The sequence below is a fragment of the Magnolia sinica genome, chromosome 11 (genome assembly GCF_029962835.1).
Source record: "Magnolia sinica isolate HGM2019 chromosome 11, MsV1, whole genome shotgun sequence".
In the NCBI taxonomy this organism is placed as follows: Eukaryota; Viridiplantae; Streptophyta; class Magnoliopsida; order Magnoliales; family Magnoliaceae; genus Magnolia; species Magnolia sinica.
The window spans coordinates 78352766-78369638 of NC_080583.1; the positions used below are offsets into that span (position 1 = coordinate 78352766).

Here is a 16873-nt window from a genome sequence, read left to right on the forward strand (position 1 = left end):
TAATCTTATTTATTGCTTCGACCTGTCCATTCGTCTGAGGATGATGGGGGGACGAGTAGATGTTTCTTATTTCGAGATTGTCACACATCTCTCGGTATTACCTATTGTCGAACTGCTTCCCGTTGTTGGTGATAATGGTCCGAGTATCCCAAATCGATAAATAATATTTTTCCAAACAAAGTTTGTGATATTTTGTTCGGTTATTCTAGCCAATGGCTCGACTTTAGCCTACTTTGTGAAGTAATCCACTGCAATAATAGTGAACTCGGTCTAGCCTTTTCCTAAAGGGAGTGGTCCGATAATATCGATTTCACACTGTGCGAATGGCCAAGGACCGACCATAGGAGTTAGTTTATCAGGAGGTTGTCTCGGAACTGCCGCGAATCGTTGGCATTTATCATAGCTTTGGATGAGCTTACGAGCATTGTGCTAAATAGTCGGCCAGTAGTATCCTTGTTGTAAGACCTTATGCACGAGTGATTGTCATACCGAGTGATTTCTACAAATCCCTTCATGGATCTCTCGTAACACATAATCATCTTCATCAAGATTTAGGCATTGTAGCAGAGGAGCGAAGAATCCTTTCTTATACAATACCCCGTTAAGTATGTTGTAACGAGAGGCTAGGATCTTCAATCGTCGGGCCTCGGCACGATCCTCAGGCAACTTTTCATTACCGAGATATTGGATGATCGGGTTGAGCCAAGTAGGTTCCGAATCAATTGAATGTACGGTCAAGCTAACCGGGTCATCGATGCTCGGCTTAGCAACGTACTCGATTGGAACGGACCTAGGTATGTCGTCTTCATCGGTAGAGGCAAGTTTTTCTAGTAGATCGGCCTTAGCATTTTCTGTTCGAGGGATCCGAGTCATAATATATATTTGAAAACAATCGATCGACTCTTTGGCTTTCTTCATATATGCTTTCACTTGCTCTTTTCGCGTTTCATACATGCTGGTGACCCAGTTGATGATCAACTGCGAGTCGCTAAATACGTTGAGATGAGTAACACCCAGATTGGCTGCTAGTCAGAGGCCAAGCAACAAAACTTCGTATTCTATTATATTGTTCGAGGCTTGAAATCCAAGTCTTAAGGCATATTGCATATAGGTTTGGTCTGAAGTTTCCAAGATAACTCCTGCCCCACTTGCCTTAGAGTTGGAGGAGCCATCGACATAAAGCTTCCAGGGGGTTGGGCCGGGCGATGACTTGGGAGAAGCAGTCAGCTGTTTGGTTGGCTCATCTGTAAGCTCAGTTACATAGTCAGCTTGCAGTGTAACTTTGCCTATGAAGCGGCCACAACCTGTCCTTTAATCAACACCCTGGGTTTGTATTGAATGTCAAATTTACTGAGCTCTATTTCCCACTTTGTCAGTCGGCCGGACGCTTCTGGTTTGTAAAGAATCTGATGCAATGGAAGGTCGGTCATGATGATGATAGTGTGAGCTTAAAAGTATGGCCGAAGTCATCGTGAAGAGATAAATAGGACTGGGCTACTTTCTCTAGAGGTGGATATCTTGTTTCTGCCGGTAATAATGCTTTACTGACGTAATAAACCAGCAGTTGCTTTCCTTTATGTTCACGTATCAAAGCTGAGCTTACGGCTGCATCAAAAACCGCCAGGTACAATAGCAAAGCTTCCCCAGGCTTGGGTTTCGATAAGACAGGTGGAGATCCGAGGTATGACTTTAACTGTTGGAACGCTGCTTCATACTCTTCCGTCCACTCTACCATTTGCTGACCCTTTAGTTGTTTGAAGAACGGGAGGCATTTTTCGGTAGCTTGGAAAAGGAAGCGGTTGAGTGCTGCTACTCATCCAGTTAGTCTTTATATGTCCTTGATCATTTTCGAGGATTCCATGTCAAGTAACGCTTTGATTTTTTCTGGATTTGCTTCAATCCCCCTCTAACTGATCAGGAATTCGAGAAACTTACCCGAGCTTACCCCAAAGGCGCACTTACTCGGGTTCAACTTCATCTAGTATTTGTGAAGGATAAGAAACATCTCCTCTAGGTCGACAATCTGATCGGCCGTGTGTACACTTTTGACGGGCATGTCATCAATGTATACTTTCATGGTTTGATCGTTTGTCGAGCGAACATTTTATTTACCAACTGTTGGTACGTCGCTCCTGCATTCTTTAGACCAAATGACATCACACGGTAAAATAAAGTCCTTGGTCGGTGACAAAGGTAGTCTTAGATTTATCTGATTAATGCATTACAATTTGATTGTATCCAGAATAAGCATCCATAAAACTAAGAAGTTTATGTCGGGCCGTGCTATCCACTAGCTGATCGATCCTCGGAAGAAGGAAGCTGTCCTTTAGGCAGGCTTTATTTAATTTGGTATATTCAATATAGACTCGCCACTTTCCATTGGCTTTCTTAATGAGTACGATATTAGCTACCCATTCTGAATAGTATATCTCCTCGATGAGTTTAGATTTGAGGAGCTTGTTGACCTCTTCTATAATGATGGCATACCTTTCGGGGCTGAGCGGTCGTCGTTTTATCGGATCGGTCAGTAGGTTGGATCAACGTTAAGGTAATGAGTCATTACCGAGGGATCGATCTTAGGCATATCTTCATGGCTCCATGCAAATACATTAGCGTATCGTCGGAGTAGTGATATTAGCTTGTCTTTCAGAGGTGACTGTAGAGATGAGCCAATCTATACTGTTTTAGACTCGTCTATCTTGACTAAAGGCACTGGGATAAGGTCTTCTACCAGTTGTCTTCGCTCATGTGTCTTGGCCTGAGGGTCCAACGATTAAATCATAATTGTCTTGGTTGGTGCCTTCACGGCCGTCGCATAGTAGCGCCGCGAGTCCTGTTGGTCACCTTTTACGACTCCTATTCCCGACTCGGTTGGAAATTTCATGGAGAGATGGTAAGTCGATACCACAGCTTGGAGAAGGCACAGAGAGGGTCGGCCAAGTATAGTGTTGTAAACCGATGATTGGTTGACTATCAGGAAGTCGATCATTACTGTCACCTGATGTGGAGAGTTACTAGCAGTGAGTGGCAATGAGATGACTCCTTTGAGGAGTGTTCATCCACTAGAGAAACTGATTAATGGGGTGTAAACTGGCCATAACGCCGATCGTTTGACACCCATTTTGTCTAACGCTTGAGTGAACAGTACGTTTGTAGACGACCCTAAGTCCATGAGAATGCGGAATACCTTGCGGTTTACTATCGCGAGGGTGACGACCAACGCGTCATCATGCGGATGATGGATGCCTCGAGCGTCTTCATCAGTGAACGAAATACAGTATTTCTCCCTTTTCTTTTCTTTCGAAGGCTGAGCTAGTATCGGGATTTCAGACTCGGGTCGACTGATGCTCCTGGCATGATTTTTTCAAGCATTGTTTGAGTCGCCTCTGCCTCGGGGACTATCGATGATAGTTTGGATTTCCTCTGTGGGTCAGTTTTTACTCGAACGTTCTTCCGTTGTCCCGGTTCTTTCGACGTCCTCTCTGAGACAACCTTCTCAGATGAGTCGCTCGATTTCTTCTTTTAAGTGGTAGCAGTCACTCGTATTATGCTCATGATCACAATGGTAATTGCAGTACTTGTTTTTGCGCCATCGGTTCAGGTTGCTTCGGAGCCTATCTGGCAAGTTGATGAACCCGTCGCCCTTTATTTTCATTAAAACCTACTCTTGTGGCTTATTGAGCGGGGTATACATTGAAAACTTGCGGTCTAGCCGTTTACCTGAGTTATGCTCATCACTTGTCCGATCATCTTTATGCTTCTTCCCACTGGCCGAGTCAACTTCTTTCTTCGCTGACTCTTTGGCCGGGACTTTTGTGTTCTGGGCGGTATCGCACATGATCCGGGTTTCTTCAGCATCTGCATATTTATCTGACTGAGCCATGAACTCCACCAGAGTAGTCGGCAGGTTTTTATCCAAGAAGGCCAGAAACGGCTTGTCTCTGACACCTTGCATGATCGAGTTGAGTGTTGTTTCGTCTGAATATTTTTGGACATGGAACGACTCGAAGTTGAAACATTTGATATAATCTTTTAGCAACTCTCCCTCCTTTTGAACTATGTTGTTCAAGTGTGTAGGTGGCTTCAACTTTTTCTTCCCACCAATTAAATTGGTAAGGAAGGCATCGCTGAGCTCTACGAACGAGTTAATAGATTTTGGTTTCAACTGTTTGAACCAAAGTTGAGCTACGTCGGCTAAAGTGACGGAGAAAGCTCGGCACATTCAGCGTCTGAGGCATCGTGCAACTCCATATATGTCTGAAAGGATTCGATGTGCTTGATAGGATCGGTCTTGCCGGTGAATGGCGTGATTTGCGGAAGACGGAATCATTCTGGTAACCAAGCCTGCATTATCTCCTCTATGAACGGAGATGCTTTTGCCTCAGGCCTTGTTAGATGTGTATCACGGCTTTGCTTTATGTCAGTGATCTCTTCCCGCACTTCCCTCCTGAAGTCCTGGAGGTCAGCTTTCCAGGGTTTGTCACCATCGGTCGTACCCTTAACCCGAAGCTTGTTACGCCTCCTCCGATCTATTTTGTGCCATAGATCGGAGACTGGCAACGGGGCGGTCACAGAATGAGCGGGCATAGGCTCGGCTGGACCCTGGTGTTGACTCGGCTAAGGGACAAATTGCGGAGCAGCATGTTGAGGGTCAGTGAATTGTTGTAGAGCATTCGCCCGGCCACTATCATACTGAGGTGGAACTTACTGTCGATGGATCTGCTCCAGCATCTGCTTCATATAGTTCAGATCGGTCCTGAACTCTTGGACTTCTTTATCTAACTAACCATTTCCTCGGTTCCGTTGAATGTGCCGGGTCGAAACGGAGGTTGCTGGATGGGGGGTAGAACCTTGTCGGTTATCAGGTTAGTTCTGGGCTCCTTGGGCTCCGTTTGTACCCAACAGACCTTCAAGTGTCGGTGGTCCAGTAACAACGACCTTAGTAAGCTCGTTTTGAGTAGTTCTTCTAGTTCTTGCCATTGAAACTTGTTTGAAGCTTCTCGATAGAGCCTGAAAAATGACTTTTTGTATCAATTTCCACAGACAGCGCCAATCTATTGATGCAAAAAACTGATTGTGTCCTCCTCTGCCCTACCTCCTGCAACAAAAAGGAAACAAAGAAGACCCTAGCTAGAGCCAGGGACCCTCCGATGCTTAAGTTAGTGATAGGGTCGTAGTAAGAGGTTTTTAGGAGAGTTTTCTACGTACCTTTCATCTTGGAGGTCCCTTGTATTTATAGGAATAGGAGGGCCCTGACATACAGGGATTCTTCTCCTGATTTTTAGGAGATTTGATTTTAATATGTTTTTAGACTCCATCCGATCTCGAGATCTTCGAGATCGAAGATCCTTCTACTTGTTTCTCGGGATAGTATTTCCATTTACACCATCTTTTCCTTACTTGGCTCAGCCCTAACCGACTCTGGTGATGAGCAGGCCTCGACTGGCTAAAAGGATAAACTATTCGCCATCTATCGGATGAAACGAAACCCACCCGTAATCGATATCCGATAGCCGACTCTATAACCGGCCCAAACATGGGTCAGTTTCATAGTCGATCGAGTGGCTTCTAAGCTTTGGGCTTTTATCGCGCTCTTTAGATGTTGCTTCCATGTTTGCTGAGTCAACTTTATGCATCTTATATACTTAGCCTTTTGGCTCATGACTCTGCAAGTCTCGGTCGAGGTTTATTCCCTACAATCTGAGCTAAGTCTCTCCTTTAGGCATTTAGTTTATTTGCCTCGGTCGGGCTTGTTTCCTCGGAATCCCGGGCAGTGTCAGTACAATTGGTCCATTCCATAACCGGATCTCCGGACTTGTCATATTTTTTCCCAATAGCCCACAGGCCACTTACTACTGGCACTCAGGACGCAATCAGGTCCGTTTAATACTTGATACACGCACGCCCATGTGCAATTATTCAGGGCCTGCCAACTATGCATGACTCTGTGGGAACATACAAACCCTTACAATGGGTCCCAAAAAATTCTACGTGTGGCCTTTTGGTCTAACACTTTCAAATAATGCCACTGTTGCATTGGTATACTCTGTAATAATGATGAGGAATCTTGCATGTCAATCGGAGTAGGACAATTAAAATACAAGTTTTTGACGCAACTAACCTAATTGATGCAAAGTCAGCTCAGAGCACTGAATTAGGATGATATTTATAGCTTGTTTTCATCCTCATGATTTATGCATGACTAATAGGTTTGAGGAAGGATATATATCATGGTGGCCCCCACACAAACCTATCATTGTTACACCATCCCCATTGTTCCAAGTGATGTTGTACATTTAAATTGGGGATTGTTGCACTCAATTCAATTAGATTAGATTGCATGCGTGTAAGGGCCAAGATTTAATGTTTGTGAGTAGGATGCAGGGAATGCTGGAGTCTGGGTTGATTAATGAATTGTTGGTGTCTCCTTCTACATGAATAGATTGGAGACTACATACAGGATCGAAAGTCCTCTCGACAATATTCTCAGCTATCAATATTACACTCGGTTTAGACGATTAGTAAAATGAAAGGAGGCTAATATTTTCAAATCAGTTCATTTTGCCTTGTGACAATAGGTGTGAGTCTATACACTTAAGGACTTGTTTCTTCACTGACACTTTAAGTTCAAAATAATTCTCAAATGAACAAAAATACACATTCAAATTAAAGAAGACAGAATGTTGCCGATTTCATTAATATTTAGAACTAATGTTTATTGCAATCGACAAGTTGCGAGATAACCAAATGAATAAAAAAAATGAAAAGGATAAATACCTCATGTGCCTATCAGAACAAACGATCGACGTGGGTGTGATCAGCTAAATCGGAACGTAAATGATTATGATCTATAACTTAAGATTGTAGAAATATTACTTCTACTCTTAAGGTACTATAGCGGGAGCCGATAGGCAATAGTTATGTAAACTAAGCTAAGTTCCACTATGAAAAATAAAGAAAAGATAAATAAAAGATATGTTAATGTGTTTGGTGTAGGACCATAGGCTCTTCTTCAATTGCTCGTTTTATAAATTGTCAAAGGGATGAAACCCTTGCATGTTTTTTTTCTTTTAAGGAAAGTTTTATTCCATTGAAGTAAAATACATTCAGGCGGGTCCCTAAAAAAATCGGAGAGCATTTAAAGTGCTTAATTGATTAATTAATATATATTTTTGTACATGTGAGGTAATATGAAAAACAAAGATGAAATCATGAATAAGAAAGATGATTAAAGTTCAAAAGATTAATTAAGAGAAGACTTGAATGTTTAGAAGTCATTAATTAAGAATTCAAATGTCAAATATCCAAGAAAACCAAGTACAAGAGATGAATTACTGAATAAAAAATCATAAGGTATAATAGTGGAAATAACAGACTATTCGTCCCACATGAGGTTGGTTCGGTCCAATCGAATGTACATAGAACAATCAATCAAGAAATTGTGATTTTCAAAGATAATTCGGCTCGACGCTTATGTCTGACCGAATCTAGGTTCAATGTCACTAAAGGAGAGTTCGATGCAACCTAAGCGGAGTAGACACTTCAGATGGATTTTTATGAAATTCGGCTGCATTTGCCGATATCTTTGGCTGGATTCGGTGTGACTTCAATGCGACCGAAGGTGACTATCGATGCAATTGAAGTGTAACAAAAGTTCATAAATTTGAGGTCAATTCCAAGTCGGTGCGAACTTCTCTTATTTAAATGGTGTTTTAAGCTGTTATAAGTATGAATTAGGGCTTAAAAGAGATACCTAGGAGTGACAGAACTTCTTTGGAATCATCTTTCTCAATCCTTTGGTTCTAGTTTGTTTTTTTAGTTTTTTCTTTATGTTTTATTTGTTAGATATGTGTAACACCCCATACATTTCAGTACTCGGGTGTTACCATGAAAATTTAATCTAGTTTACAAGCGTATGAGGATACACCTAGATTACACTGCACAACATCATGATTCACAATCTATCCACTTCAACCATTTGATTTGGACTTTGACGACTCAAAATACATACATTAGGTATAAAGTCAAACCCCCTCGAATGGACCATTAGTTACTTGTAACAGGATTTCGTCATGAGGATTTTCTGACCTGTAATTTAAACTAGCAATTGAGGCTTACGATATCATCTCTATTCACTTTAAATTCATTTGATCACAAGGATGAACCAAACCTAAATGGTTGTCTGAAGCTAATATACATAACTTTTTAATCCAACCACATATAAGGAAAATCACTTAGATGACCACAAGATCAATCCATAAGGAGAAATCTTTACCTGTAATTAAGCATAATGGATCGTATACTTGATTTATGCCTTTAGACTTGAATCATTGGATCTAGAAATGATCTAACCATAAGATCAACAAAGGTTGTCTAAACACACAAATTGAACAAAGACTTATAACTTATAAATAAATGACTAATCAAGGCTTAAATTAATTAAGAAATAGGTTTTAATCTATGACAAGTTCCACAACTTAGATATATAAAATAAAATGAATAAACAAATAAAGTAAAACTATTATTTTATCTAAAAGAGTTGTATAACCCTTTTAAATGACAAACCATCATTTAAGAACCATTCACAATCAATTTTAGAGTAGATCCGACCGTCGGATCGGTAGGAACTGACACCTAAAACACAGATGTGCTTGGTGTGGCCCACCTGTGTCCAGATCAACTCTATCCTTGGACATGTGGCCCAAAACGAGTGAGCTAAGGGGATGAACGGGGTAGATTTTATAAAGCATCACTGTGGGCCCCACATTGAGCGTGTGAGTACATCTGGAGTGGTGCACCGGAGGTGCACTGAACCAGAATCTGGGTCAAACGGCCATTGACCCGAGGAAAATCAAATAAAGAGGATTTTTCCTCTCTTTTTCGAGTTGCTCCCGCCCAGCGATGGTTCAAACGGACGCTCTCCGTTTGCAACTGCTATGGCCCACCATAATGGATCATTCCATTGATCCAAGTCGTTCATCACGGAGCAGGGGGTCTTTTGACCGAACTAGGTAATTTTAACAAGCTTCTGTGTAGGAGTGAGTGGGTAGTGTGGGGCGCAAGTTGCTGGAGCGTAAGTGGGATACAAATGGACAGCCCTAGTTTGAGCAAGATGGGGCCCATCTACACCATCTAGAAACAAGATCTGAACCGTGCATCTGATAGACGGGACGAATATGACCCGAACCTACCTTTGGTTTTGCATACTAGCACACGTCTGCATGCACACGACCTATGGTGTAAATCGACTCTATACGGCTGTAATTTCAAAAATGAGAAACTGTTTGGAGCTGCCAACCTGGCAATGCGCGTGCGGGATTCCTTTGCATCCTAGCCGTCCAAATCGTGCAATCCTAGCCCTTTAAGGCTAGGGCTTTTCAAATAAAAAAGAGATGGTGAGAGAGGGAGCAGCCGGCCGTTTCTTCCTCCCTTCGATCCCACCAGAAAAATGCCCACCAACCTCTGATTTTTCTCCTCTCCAAGCTTTCTAAGACAGATCCACAGCGTTCGGCAGCTCCAGTTCGAAGGGTAACCTGCTGAGTGGAGAACCACCATTAGTGGGTGTCAACTTCCTCGTCGTCCTACCGCGCCGGGTCGACATGGTTTGACCCAGTTATGCTCGGACCCGCTGCTGGACGTCCCTGGAGAAGAAATGGAAGGAGGAGAAGAAAGGAAGAAGAAGGAGGATAGAATCAAGAGAGTGAGATTGGGCTCGAGCGACCCCATCTGGCTGCAGCTCGCTACCGCACTCGTGCCCGATTCGGGCCAAGTTCTGGGCCGAGTCCAGCCGGTCCGACATCCATTTTTGGACCGCCAGAGATAGAAGAAGAAGAGAAGGAAATAGATGGAGAAAATGAGAGGAAGAGAGGGAAAATCTGAGAGAATGAGAGAGCTCATGCGCTGCTCCCAGTTGCCGCACTCGTGCCCGAGTCAAACCGAGTTTCGGGCCGAGTAAAGCTGATCCAACGTCCATTGCTGGAACACCAGAGAAAACAGAAAGGCAGAAGGAGATGGAGAAGAAGGAAGAGGAAAAGAGAAGAAGATGAGAGAAAGAATGAAGAGATGGTGTGGGGCTGTCGTTCGGTTGAAACCGAGTCGACTCAGTTGAAACTGAGTTTGATGGGGTCATGTTGGGTCTGGTCCGCTGGGTTTCCAGCAAGAATTTGAGGTGAGGAGAGTAGAGTGAGAAAGAAAGAAGAAGAAGGAAGAAAAAGAAAGAAAGAGAAGAGTGAAGAAGAAGGGATTTCTAGTCTACTGAGTCAACTCACTGGCCCGCAACGAGCCAGGTTAAACTTAGTCAGGTCAGCAAAATTTTTTCCAATTTTAGTATTTCACGCAAGTATAATTCCAAGGAAGTTAGAGTTATGTCATTTCTTTGATAAACGTGACAACTCATCGAGTCGACTCATTTAGTCGTCTCACTAAATTGGACTCGTTTTGACTAAGTTTAATTGCATCACAATTAGTCAACCCTAACAAGGTAGTGCAATGCGATTTGGTAGAAAAGCGAATTTACATCAATTCGAATCATATATGAGTTGATTCGAATTGAGTTGAGTCGCATTGCAATTTATAGAAATTGATTTTAGAATTTTAGCTTAAATTTCAATACAACAAATGTTAAATTATGCTATTCTTATATTAGAATTGGAATCACCTCCTCTTAATCAAAGATTCATACTCGAATCCTACACTATTTAATCTTTAGGGATAACCTTAGGGATTGGTGGTGATCTAAATGACCAAACGGTTTAAAGTGCGCTTGGAATTGGATCAGTGGACGTGCGCAAACAATTCTAACAACATATGAAGCCAATTCGAATCTTGGAAGGTGAGGATCACCCCTCAGGCTTTTCCTACATCATGATAGTTATGTTAGTTCATTTATTTCACTGATTGCTTAATTTAATATTAATCGAAGATGATGATAAATGTTAGTTCCATTCGTATAATTCTTCATAGATGATTGATGGCTAGATTTAGAATTCAAGTATGATATCAAATATTCCTATTCTAGTTTGAATTGAACACTTTATATGTGCAAGTACTTTTGATATCACATAGGACTTGTTTTGATTTCTTTATGGGGTATTTAAAGGTCCTCGAATTAGTGGCCATTTGCGTAATAGATTAAATGAAATTATCTGGTGGACTTGCCATCTTTTGGATCATTTGTAGCCTAAGTGACTTTTGGGATATTTCCTTTTATCACATCTTTGAGATGAATTTGTTTGCCCTATGCGGCTTGATTTAATATTTGCCCCATGTGGCTTTAATGAACCACCTTTATATAACCTTGCGATGGTAAGTTCCACTTGTAGAGTTAGAATTGGCCACTAGTTGCGTAGGTTACCTTTAAACACCTTATTTGTTAGCCTCATGAGCTAACGATGGTGGAATGAGACAATATGCCTAAGTTGTCGGCCTATGCTAGGTGACATACCCCCCATAACGACCTTTGAGCTTTCTTAAAATGATTGTTTGAAATTGGAATAATAATAGTTGGGCTAATCATGCATTTTCATGGCATATATTATGGTCTTTTTCAGGTGGTTAGTTCTCATTGGGTGTACCTTTGTGTACTTTTCCGGGTGACTAATTCTCCTTAGGCGATCTATATTATTTGGTCTTTTTCGGGTGTTTAGTTCTCCTTGGGTGTACCTTTATGTACTTTTTCAGGTAACTAATTCTCCTTGGGTGATCTATATTACATGGTCTTTTTAGGGTGGTTAGTTCTCCTTAGGCGTACCTTTATGTACTTTTTCGGGTGACTAATTCTCCTTGGGCGATCTATATTATATGATCTTTTCTAGGTAGCTAGTCATCCTTGGGCATACCTTTGAGTATTTTTTCGGGTGGCTAGTTCTCCTTGGGCGACCTCATTGCATAGTCTTTTCCAAGTGGCTAGTTCTCCTTGGCGTACCTTTGAGTATTTTTTTGGGTGGCTAGTTCTCCTTGGGCGACTTTTCACCAGCTGGATGTGCATCCCCAGGTCTGTGAGCATGTGCATATATCCATGCATTTAAATAAGATTATCTTGTATGATTTATTTAATGAATACGTATCTGATGAACCTTATCTGATTTTCATGGTAATCTTTGTGCAATATTTATTATATACTGCCTTTGTTAACTATGCTTAATTATCTTGGTGATACGATAAATCTTGAGGGGTATACCTCACTGCAGTAGCCATTGATGCTATCGAACCGTACTTAGTGTGCAAGAGATGTAGATGACGTATGCTGGTGTTCATGTGGAACACGAGGAGTCAGATGATCTTGCGACTCTCCATTCCTGATTTTATTTGTATTTAATTTATATTGTTATGTTTGTAAAGGTTAAGACATTGGTTTGTTTAAGTTTTCGGGTAACCGCTTAAAACATTTGGATTTGCACATTTGGACTCCCTCTTATACTTGATTGCTCATATTCCGCTAGTTTATTAACTTTGATAAAAAGAAAAAAAATGTATGTGAAATTTGAGTTACAGTTAAAGGTTAACACTCAGGTTTTTAGAAAATGAGTAGTATACTCAGGTTTCGGGAACTGGGGTGTTGCAATATGCTTGGCTAATCTCTTAACTAAAGCTAAGGGATGAACCTTTTAATAGATATTTGATAGTTAATTCGTTTCTTGAATGAAAGTTAAGATTTTTATGTTGAATTGTGATTGAATTCCCAAATTTTTTACATTTTTTTAAAGGAGAACTTCATTTTCATTTGTGGGAAATTACATGGACTGCACTTTGGGATGCCCCAAGGGCACAAAAATATAACCCTTGGGGCAACCTATTGTAAAAAGGTAAACTATACATGAACCGCCACCCTGATGACACCCAACCCTACCTTATCTAACACCACCAAACCGCAGATCTCACGAGGGAGGTCTTTCGTGGCGTGGACCACCCTATTACTCTGGGTCTTGCTACCTAGCCGAGCCAGACCATCTGCTGGCCTGTTCCCCTCTCTGACTGTGTGGGTGTAGCGGAAAGAACCCCTCGAATCGAGGGAAGTGATACGAGTCACCCAATGATACCACTTCCAACCCATCTGAGAAACTCTGTTGAGCATATCCACCACCAATTTAGAGTTAGACTCAACAATAACATTCCAAAGGCCCTTGTTAGCACAAATGGAGAGGCCCTCGTAAATTGCCAAGAACTCTGCCTTGTTGTTGGTACCTAAACCGTAACCATGTGAGAATGCAAAGACCAACTCGCCATCTTCCTTCCTGTATATGCCACCCCCACCTGACAGCCTAGGGTTATGCAGGGTTGAACCATCAACGTTCAGCTTGACCCAACTACAATTTGGCCTTCTTCAAACCACCACCTTAGCTTTCTTGGGCGATAGGGGAGCCTCAGGTATGTGGAGATTCCTGAGTTGGAGACGGGCCATCCAGGAAGAGGGGTTGGTGTGGGCCTGATTGCCCCCTTTGTATGCCCTTCCCAACCACTAATTAATACGCATGATCACAGCCCCAATGCACAATTTCTTACTGTCAAAGCTAGAGAAGTTACATGCTTTCCAAATCTCCCAAAGCAGGAAGATGGGAGTGAGAGCATGCACCTGGACAAGTTGAGCACCCGGGGGCAAGGCCCCCACCATTGTGCCAATCTAGCTTGGGGGGAGCTTTGGTCAGCGAGGGAAATGCTGAAGATGCTACTGAAGTGCCACCACACCACCTTGGCTAGGTGTCCCGCAACAAACAAATGCCCTAGCGATTCTTGCTGTCCGTCAGTTGGGCAGCACTCAAAGCGCGCCATCGAGACATCCTTCTTTTGGGTACGTTCATTCACAGGAATCGCACCCGCAAGGAGCCTCCAAATGAATACCAATATCTTTGGCGGGACTAGAAAATGCCACACCCACCTCGACCAGCCCCGCCTTTCTCTAGACGGTCTGATGGTGGACCACGCTGATTGCATTAAGAAGCTGCTTGACGAGGTGAAAGGCTAAACGTGGGAGTCTTCAGCATCAGACGTGCATATGTCACTCTAAAGAATATGATGAATAACCTCCTACGGCAAATACTTTAGGACAGAGGAAGGCGAGAACCGACCTTGTCTGCCAATAAAATCATTGACCTTCATACTTTGCAAAGCGAACGAGATTTACTTGATAGCAACGTCTTGTAGTGGGCCGAGCCTTGTCCAATCAACCTCCTAGAGATTACAGTCACCTCTATTGATCAAGCAGCATACATTAGCTGTCAAGAAGGTGAGTAGGGCAAGAATTTTGTTCCATAGAGGAGAGGACGCTCTCGGTTGCGCCTGGAGCGAATATGTGCATGGTCAGCAGCGGTGGGTTCCACGTATCTGGCCCTCATATACGTCATGTAGAGACTCTTGCTGTTGCCGTGGGAAAGCGTCCAAGCCATCTTCAATCTCAGTGCCGCCATCATGTTGCACAGCCTCCTAATGCCTAGACCGCCTTCCGAGATTGGGGCTGCAATCCTCTTCTAGTTAGTCCAATCTAACTTTCTCTTATCGTTCGTCTAGCCCTAGAAGAAGTTTGCAAAGGTCTTCTCCATCTCTGACAGGCACCAAGCAGGCATAGGGGTGGCCGTCATCATGTGAACCAGAATGCTACCAAGGACGTGCTTAATGAGAGTGGCGCGGCCAGCATGGGACATGATTCGGGCGTTCCAGCCATCCACCCTAGCCGTGATCCTGTCCAGGAGGGGCTTGAAGGCTTCCCTAGAGGGCCTGCCTTTCACGAATGGGACTCCCAAATACTGAGACGCTGAGGTCACCTTGGGGATATTCAGGAAGTTGGCAATGTATTTGACACGACCGAGAGGAAGCTTGGCGGAGTAGAAAAATGTGCTCTTGGCAAGGTTTATCTTCTGGCCCAAAGCACGTTGATAGGAGATTAGAAAATCCTTAATCGATGCCAGTGAAGCTGCACTACTGTTGGCGAATTACAAGGTGTCATCTGCATATAACAGGTGGGAGATGAGTAGACAGGCCCTCTTGAGCTTGAACGACTGACAGATCCCTTAGCTGAATGAGGCTCTAATGCCTCTGCTGGATACTTTCGCTGCTATAATGAAAAGGCTCGGGGATAGCGGGTCACCCTGCCACAGCCCACGTGAGGATTTGAAATAGCCATTAGCTTCCCCATTAACTAACATGAAGAACCAACAATTGTTCCGGCCTCTTTTCACCAAATTGACCCATCTTTTGTTGAACCCAAAGCGCAGGAGAACCAACTTGAGGAAGCTCCAGTTGACCTTGTCATATGCTTTCTCCATGTCGAGTTTGATAGCAATGTTTTCGCCCCTTACTTTTCTGTCTAACTCCCTAAAGACCTCTTGAGCCAACGCAATATTCTCTACGATATTCCGTCCATAAATGAACACACCTTGCTCTAGGGAGATGAGATTGCGAAGGACGACAGCCAACCTGGAAGCAATCACCTTCGAGAAGATCTTATATATTCAGTTACAGAGGCTAATGGGCCTGAAATGGTCAAAGGACAAGGGGGCAATGGATTTTAGAATGAGGCAAATCGGGGTGGAGGTGAACGCCCTCGGTAAATCTCCCCCTTTGAACAGGAAAGCATTTACTTCTAGAATGTCAGGGCCCACAATCTGCCAGCACCCTGTGTAGAAAGAGCCGTCAAACTCGCTTGGCCTAGGGGTGCAGTCTGAAGGCAGGGAGAATGCCACCTGACGCACTTCCTCCATGGACGAGGGGCGCATCAGAGCAACGTTTTCTTCCTCTATGACCAAGCTGGGAATGTGGGTGTGGACCAGATTAGCATTAGCCTGCTGTGTGTCTGTCAGCAGCTTGTAGAAATAGTTAACTGCCTCAGATTGGATTAAATTTGGATCTATGAGAATAGTTGTAGCGTCTAATTTGATCTCCTTGATGTCTGCCCTTCTAGCACGTTCCATTGCTGATAAATGGAAGAATTTCCTATTGCGATATCCCTCTATCGGCCAGCTATTATGGGCCTTTTGCTTTAAGAAGATTTCCTCTGCTAATTCCCACCTAACAAGAGATTGTTTAGCCTTTAAAATGATCCCATCAGGGTAGGGGACAGCGGCAATCTACTGCCTACATTCCAGCTACTCTAAGTTTAACTCGGCCTACTTATGCTTAGCGAAAACATCTCCAATTGCCTCCCTATTCCAAGTTTCAGAGCTTGTTTCACTTTCCTCAGCTTGAGCATGACCGTGATCATCGGCGAACCTGAAGATTCACTATCCCACACTTCTTTGACGATATGCAGAAATTTGTCATGTAGAAACCACGTGCGTTGGAAGCAGAAGGGCTTGGCAAGAGCCGGGGATGGAGCTAGGAATTTTAGAAGCAGGGGGTGTGGTCGGAGCTCTCATGGGGCAGATGGGCCACCTAGAAATGAGGGAAGCACCTAATCCAATCAGCTTTGCAAAGGGTTCTGTCCAATCTCGCCCAGACTCTGGCATTCCCACCTTGGTTGTTGCTCCATGTAAATCTGTTACTCAAGAATCCGGCATCAAGCAGCCCTGCATTGTCAATAGCCGCTGCAAATTCCTCATCCCTTGCCTTGTAGTGGGACCTGCTACTAGCCTTTCTGCAGCATTTGCCAGTGCATTAAAGTCACCACACACTGCCCAAGGGCCTGTATACGCTCTGCTAATGTCTGCCATCTTGTCCCATAACCTACGTCTGGCAAGCCTAGTACACTTAGTGTATACAAAGGAGATCAGCACAAAGTCTTGCACATTCATCATAGAGCACCTAATTGAGAGCATTTGGTTAAAGCAGAATTCAACAACAACATTAATGGAAGAATGAAAATAGACCCAAACTTTTTCACCGGCCAACCCATTAGACAGGGATGAATGAAAACCGAGCTTCATGCCTGTTGCCACTCATCTCT

At 43.2% G+C, this 16873-nt stretch overlaps 2 protein-coding genes across 2 annotated transcripts; both read right to left on the reverse strand.

Annotated features, from left to right (window-relative positions):
- Window positions 1-12808: 12808 nt before the first annotated feature.
- On the reverse strand, window positions 12809-14402 carry LOC131218191 (uncharacterized). The gene is made up of 2 exons (XM_058212873.1): window positions 14261-14402; window positions 12809-13251 (listed from the first exon to the last, which is right to left on the reverse strand). Exons 1-2 carry the CDS (start codon window positions 14400-14402, stop codon window positions 12809-12811), a joined length of 585 nt encoding a protein of 194 aa, XP_058068856.1.
- Window positions 14403-14504: 102 nt separating this feature from the next.
- Window positions 14505-15902, reverse strand: LOC131218192 (uncharacterized). Its single transcript, XM_058212874.1, has 3 exons — window positions 15559-15902; window positions 15136-15408; window positions 14505-14913 (listed from the first exon to the last, which is right to left on the reverse strand). The coding sequence occupies exons 1-3, from the start codon at window positions 15900-15902 to the stop codon at window positions 14505-14507; spliced, it is 1026 nt and encodes a 341-aa protein (XP_058068857.1).
- Window positions 15903-16873: the final 971 nt, after the last annotated feature.